The sequence below is a fragment of the Coffea arabica genome, chromosome 2c (assembly GCF_036785885.1).
Source record: "Coffea arabica cultivar ET-39 chromosome 2c, Coffea Arabica ET-39 HiFi, whole genome shotgun sequence".
Taxonomy (NCBI): Eukaryota; Viridiplantae; Streptophyta; class Magnoliopsida; order Gentianales; family Rubiaceae; genus Coffea; species Coffea arabica.
Window position 1 is genome coordinate 4,269,388 of NC_092312.1, and position 7,012 is coordinate 4,276,399.

Here is a 7,012-nt window from a genome sequence, read left to right on the forward strand (position 1 = left end):
GCATATAAATATTTAAACAATAAAAATTATAAATTATAAACAATATTAATTATACATTTATACATAATATTAATACATTTATACATTTATATTAATTATATTAATACATTTATACATAATCATGATATACATTTCTAAATTATAATTTATACATTTATATAATATTCATTTATAGTTTATACATTTATATTAATTATACATTTATACATTTATAAATATATGTATATTACGTATTATATATAATATAATACATTTATATATTTTTATATAAATATATAAATATATTTATTTCTAAATATTTATAAATGTATTATAAATGCATAAATGTTTAAAAATATAAAAATATAAAAATTATAAATTATAAAATACTCAAAAATATGTTTTAAAAATACTTCTAAAAATAATCCAAAAAACGTCTACAGTAACATTTCAAAAACTTCTACAAAAAAGTTTTTCACCTTACAAAAATTTCTACAAAATTTTTTCAAAAACTTCTACAGTGCACTACAGTAAAATTTTAGACAAATTCTCAAAAAACTCAAGTTCCAAACAGGCCCTATATTTTGTCGCGAGGAGCTTGCTATTTTTAAAAAGCAGGCTAATTTTATTGTAGCAGTTCAATGGTACAAGAAGAAGAAAATAGCTTATTTTCAAGAAAATTGGAATGAAAAGACCGCTTCAGATTTCTTTGTATTTTACCTCATTTTTCCTCCGCTTACATGTACACCATTCATTTTTTTGACTGTCACGCAGAGACGTACAAGAAACAGCAGATGACTAGCTAGAATCCCACAGTAGCCTTTCATGAACTGCAAATAATCCTCACTTGATAGAGGGCGCAACACCTCAAAGATTATCCTACCATGATGGTACACCACAAAATGAGTCCAATTTTAACCATAATGTATGATGATTTACTGCCGTCTTAAAGTCTCAAATGTGGGAAAGTAAGCCCTAAAACATATAGCAGACATTGCAAAATTTCGCATTGCTCTGAACTTGGTGAAGCTTCAACCATGAAGCAGCATCACAGGACAGAAGTACGTCTTTCTTCTATTCTTACAAGAAGTTTTCCGGTCATCTCTTGAGATCCATGCATAATAAATAGGAAAAAGTATGCATCAGGCCTCGGAATCAGGATCTGAAGCTGACTCTGTATCTGAATGTGATTGGAAAGGTCTCAATCTGTTTGTATTGGCTTCTAAAGGTGGAAGTCCATCATCATCACTTGAATTGTCATTCTCCTCCATATTTGAAGTGTGCGACTGCAAATCCTGCTTCGAATTTCCTAAAGTTGCTGCTTTAAATACTTCTGGCCTGCACAGTTACAAGCAATAATCACCAAGCATAATAATTACATAAGCATCAAGATCCTTCTTATTGAGCGTGCATGTGAGCAGGCGCGTGAATGTTGTACCCAGAAAGTCAGTTTAGCCCTCAGGTTCCGAGCAGGAGGGGTGGCCTTAAAGATGTAATCAAACAAATAACAGCAGCCCTTCCAGGATTACATACTAAGAAAGTTGGAGCTAGAACACCATGGTGCATCTATTTACACTACTAAGCTCCTAATCAGGAGCACTTTTATCCAGCCATAGAAACTACAACTAATTTGATAATACTCAGAATAAACTGGCTTAAACCCCCCACCCCCCCAACACAAAAAAAAAGGAACGTGAAACAATCACATCAAAGATATTGATCTCTAACTTTGTCACCTTTGCCACACCTCCTGGAAGTTTGGTATAAATGTCCACGAGGCAGATATTCATAGGAACAGAAGTCCCTTGCTATTAAGTAATATCTCCAGCCAGTATTGAAAAAACAAATCATTAGGTTCTCAGACTATTTTAGAAATTTATCTTGCAAAGGCATGGCGCAAAACATTAAAAAACAAGAGAAAACAAAACAAACATAAACTCAAACTACGCACCATTCAGGAGATTTTTGGAGCACTCGTACTCGTTCATAAAAGAGCACTTGTATAACAACGCAACCTACTTTCCGACCAAATTCAGCTGCTTCCTCCCTTCCAGTCTCGTCAACCACCACAAAGTTCCCTATATATCAATTTTTCACGCAAAAGAAAATAAGAACTTGATCAAAGTCTCAACTTTAATCATGCTAGAAATCCCCACTTCAAAGGAAAATTTAAAAGAACAAACCTCGTTTTATCCACATGCTCTTTTGAAATTTTGCTGGAAATATAGCTAACGATCTTTCCCCTTTTGCATCCATTACCTTTTGATACATTCAAAACTGAATTAACAACCACTAAATATCTATTAATCTGCAAAAATCACTAACCTATAGTTACATCACTCATAGAAGCTTCATTGTCAAGCCTTACTACATGAAAAACTTCGGCTATGCCCATCTGTAGATGTATGGTTCGTACGGTTCGGTACAGGTGGGACAATGCTTGTGATCAATTCTAATCGGAACAATTTTCAGAGTACAGCAGTATGCGATGCTGCTTCTGTTATGAATGACGCAACTAAAACAAATTATCCAACTTGTTAATTAAATGTGGCCCTGAATGTAAAGGACATATTACCTCAATAAGATTGGAGCCCCGCAGGTCCACAACTTGCATGATGCTTTGCCCTTGTTGAAGCGTTAAGGTCTCTTCCTCAACAGCCCTCTTCAAATTTTTCCGTCCACCTCCCATGACCTTTCTTCACTCTATTACTTTCTCAAGCTGAAACCAACAGGACCAAAACCACATGCAAGCAGAAGCAATTCCTCAAATGCCAGTCTTTCAGCAAGCCTTCATCAATTCCACAGTTCTGGAGAGGCAAGACTCGTATTTAAAACACCCTGAAATGTGAACAACAACCAATTTTTAGCAAAATGGAAAAATAAATTGTTTATATGCAAAATGGAAACAAATGAGAAAAAAAGAAGGTTATAAAATGTTACACAAAAATAATCACCAAGTTTTTAGCCAAAGATATTGTGCTAAAATTTGAATAGACTGTGAATTCAAAACAACCAAAAAATACACCAAGCAATTTTCCCATACATAATAGAAAATTACATAAGTTAGTATAGATGTCGTAGAAGGTCGGAAAAAAAAAAGACAAATAAGTATCACGAGAACTATTAAAAATGCGTGCAAAAAATAAAAGATAATAGTGAAAACCCGAGATCTGGAAGAATGAAACTCAAAGAAGCAAAATGACATACAATTTTTCTTGGTAATGATCTTCTCTTGACAGCCTCTGTCTCCTAAGAAAGCATGAACAGAAAATCAGGCATAGTATATGTGAAATTTTAGATGGTAACTAAGAGAAAACGTTGAGGAAAAAAATCAAGAAATATTGAAAGGAAATAAATCTAAGAGGCAATAAAGAACCTGAAGTTTGGAGTTAGATTCTTCAAACGTCCTTGTTTTTGGATTCAATTCTTTCAACCGTACTCTTTGTTCGGGAGAGCGAGGAGGGATTGACGAGAGAAGCAGACGGCGGCCCTGTGAAATTTGGAGAAGAAGATGTTGCGATGGGGTTTCTGGTAGGGGTGAGCATTCGGTGCAAATGCGGTAAATCAGTGCGCTGAATTCGGTTTTTTCGGTTATCGCACCTATAGAAATCTAAACCATTTTCAATTTCGAATTGGGCATTACTGAATTCATGCGGTACCCGATTTCAAATTCGAAAACGGTAATGAATTCGGTCTAACCGAATTCATCTATTATTTAAAAAAAAACCTGAAGCAAATTAAGAGAATATATAAAACCAATCTTTATAGTTCAGCAACTACCAACCCCCGCAAGCCATTAGATGTTTCTCTTTTACACATTGCAGAAAATTCATATCCAGAATCCTAGGTACAACTTCTGGAGCCGTACTTTCACTAGATGTGCACCAGAGATTGAGAATCTCCACGGACAAGGAGGTAAAATTTTCATTTTAACAAGTTTTTTCCTTTTTAATTTTTCTAACAGGTAAAAGGTGGAATTTTTCCCAAAGGCCTTAACTTTTAAAGGCTGCACAACTGGAGAGAGCTTCTTGTGTATAAAATACAAAGCTTATGTTATATCACACCTAATCTAAACTACTACAACAGTTAGAGTTTGCAATTGGAAGCTCAGATTTCGTCCCCTTATCAATTCAGGATAACAAATTTCCTAGTCGATCTTGGCCCATTTTAATGCCAGAGACACAGAGCCAAAAACAGAGGAGCACTTACCTAAGTGAGCCAGAGATGAGCAGTGATGAACCAGCGATGAACTAGTGAGATCTTGGTGCTTCGTCTTCGACACTCGGCAGAGATGAACCAGCACGGCAGGACACAGCCGACACGAGACGTAGAGCGCGGCGGACTGGCGGAGGCCGGAGAGGCAGAGAGCAGCTTCGATTTGGGAATTGGGACTTGGGACTTGGGACTTGGGAGTGTTAGTGCTGTGAAAGCCCTACGTGATGGCAGTCACGGCACTATGCAATATTGCAAATTTGCAATGGTTGTTTTCTCACTTTTCAATTTTCATTGGCTGAAGATGAAATCCGACTTTTCCCAAATGAAGTGATTTTGTAATTTTTAATTTACAAATTGGGGCTCCTAAATTATAATACATTCATTATGCTCCTCAATGATTTAAAAATTATTACTGATTTGATCCCCAAATTTATTCATAATTGAACACATTACTTATGTTCAAATCATTTTGTGGTTTAATTGGCATTTATTTGATCACTTATACCTAAAATCCTTGGTATATGATTTAAGAAACACATAAAAAGTGATTAATTTAAACTAATTTAGTTAGTTGTTACAATGAATTTATAATTTACAATGATTAATAATAAGTAATATTAGTTACAAACTTACAAATTATAATGAATCAATGATTAATGATAAGTTACATTAATTACAAACTTATAATTTATTTCAAATCAAAATAAAACTTATTTACTTGATTTGCAACTCACATGTATTTACTTACACTGCTTAGTTATTTTGTCTATACTTAAAGCCTTAAGATAAGTAAATAGATAATATGAACTTTTAACTTATTTGATCACTTATACCTACAATCCTTAGTCTATGATTTAAGGAACACATAAAAAGTGATTAATTTAAATTAGAATAAACCTTAGACTGTACAATGGTTAGTAATAATTTATGAATTTATAATTTACAATGATTAATAATAAGTAATATTAGTTACAAACTTACAAATTACAATGATTAGTGATAAGTTATGTTAGTTACAAACTTATAATTTATTTCAAATCAAAATTAAACTTATTTATTTACATATGTTATTGTGAAAGTCAATACACTAATACATTGGTTTGCAATTCATATACATTCACTCACACTGCTTAGTTGTCTTATCTATACTTAAGGCCTTAAGATTAGTGAATATGTAATGTAAATTTAGAGTACACTAATACTTGCAAATTATAAATTATGCATTTAAATATTCAATAATTCAAACATGAATGATGTATCAAATTACCAATATCTAAATTCTAATTACTAATTATGTTTATTGTTTAATATTTAGTATTATACAAATATGTATTAATTATTATCTAATTCTAGTCATGTTACTCATGTGTAAAATAATAAGTATTATAGTTATCTTATATTGTAATGTATTACTATGCATTATTGTAGTCATATAACAATTAATAAATACTAAAATAATATAAATATATTGTACATTATTATATATTATTAGTATTATAAGTACATGATATGATGATAATACCATATACTAATTATTATTAATAGCATTTACCTATATAATATAATAAAGTATTAGTAGTATACACTAATACTAATATATTATATAATTTTATATACCAATTTGGTAATTTGAATGCGATAATGCGATACCCGATTTCAATTACCGAATTTGAATGCGAAATCGGTTATTACCTAATTCATAATCTCATTACCTATTTCATACCATATTAGAATTCGGTGAATTTGGTACGTACCGAATTACCAAATATCCGATTTCAAATTACCGAATTGAATTTGAAATCGGTTATGAATTCGGTAAGAACCGAATTTGCTCACCCCTAGTTTCTGGTCACTGCTACATGGGCCTAGTAATTGGGATAGGTAGATAAGGAGGTGAAATCTCATTTCTGTCCTCAATTCAATTCACCAATTCAATCAATTGCAGGATGACTACCATCAATTGACCAATAAGAATGTGCCACATCAGCAATTGAAACTCAATTGAAACATCTTGCATTTGCGCGTAGACTGGATATGTTAATAAAACTATAGAGTAGTATTTATTTACTGTTTATTTCTTTATTTTTGAGCAAGGGAAATGCTTATAACTTTTTTTTTTTTTGGAAAAGGGAGATTAGGGAAATGCTTTTAACTTGTTTTTTTTTTTTTAAGTGAAAAGTCCGTTGAATAAATCAAACTTCGTCCTTTTGGATTGACCTTTTTTCAAAAACAAATTTTTCAAATACAATACTACAGTAATATATAATAACTCCAAAAGCATTTCATTCATATAATATATCAAATATTTTAAAAAGTTCTCATAGTAAAAATTTTTTATATACATTACTATAGTAAAATTTTTCAAAAGCACCCCTAAAAATAACTATTCCAAACGGTTGGAATCAACTATTTTTTGGATTGTTTTTAAAATATTTTACTTTAATAGTGTATATGAAAATTTTTTTACTTTAGATATTTTTTGGTGGTATTTTTAAAATATATTTTGAAGTTTTTAAAAGTTTAAAATTTTGTGTGATATTTTTTTTAAATTACCAACACCATCCCCTCTCTCTCTTTCTTCCTCCTCATCCCTTGCTCTTCCATCATCCTCCTCCCATTCTTCATTTTTCTTCCTTTATTTATCCATTTTCGCACCACTGGTCACCCCTTCCCTTCCCCCCTCCTCATATCTGGTCGAGATCGATCGAGACCTCTGGTCACGACAATGTGACCAGATTATAGCCTATGGTCGAGGCCAGATCTAGGAAGGAAGAGGAGAGGTGAGATGTGGCAGGAAAAAGGAGAATGGGAAGAGGAA

General features: G+C 32.2%; 1 protein-coding gene across 4 annotated transcripts; it reads right to left on the minus strand.

The window, feature by feature from the left end:
• Positions 1–800: 800 nt before the first annotated feature.
• LOC113725259 (uncharacterized) lies at positions 801–4,448 on the minus strand. 4 transcript variants are annotated; one of them, XM_027248323.2, is made up of 7 exons: positions 4,189–4,448; positions 3,356–3,469; positions 3,187–3,228; positions 2,555–2,817; positions 2,163–2,238; positions 1,931–2,057; positions 801–1,317 (listed from the first exon to the last, which is right to left on the minus strand). In XM_027248323.2, the coding sequence occupies exons 4-7, from the start codon at positions 2,666–2,668 to the stop codon at positions 1,122–1,124; spliced, it is 513 nt and encodes a 170-aa protein (XP_027104124.1). In that variant the 5' UTR covers positions 2,669–2,817; positions 3,187–3,228; positions 3,356–3,469; positions 4,189–4,448; the 3' UTR covers positions 801–1,121. The 4 variants fall into 4 exon arrangements, with proteins under 4 accessions (XP_027104124.1, XP_071929812.1, XP_027104122.1 ...); XM_072073711.1 differs by having other exon boundaries at positions 3,356–3,507; XM_027248321.2 differs by having other exon boundaries at positions 3,356–3,579.
• Positions 4,449–7,012: the final 2,564 nt, after the last annotated feature.

What these genes read in the sequence shown, in the direction of transcription:
- LOC113725259 (XM_027248323.2), bottom strand. Translation starts at nt 2,668, where the DNA reads ATGGGAGGTGGACGGAAAAATTTGAAGAGGGCTGTTGAGGAAGAGACC. An exon ending in GGGGCTCCAATCTTATTGAG is followed by an intron (nt 2,239 to 2,554) that starts GTAATATGTCCT and finishes ATGTATCAAAAG; the next exon opens with GTAATGGATGCAAAAGGGGA. An exon ending in GAGCATGTGGATAAAACGAG is followed by an intron (nt 2,058 to 2,162) that starts GTTTGTTCTTTT and finishes ATTGATATATAG; the next exon opens with GGAACTTTGTGGTGGTTGAC.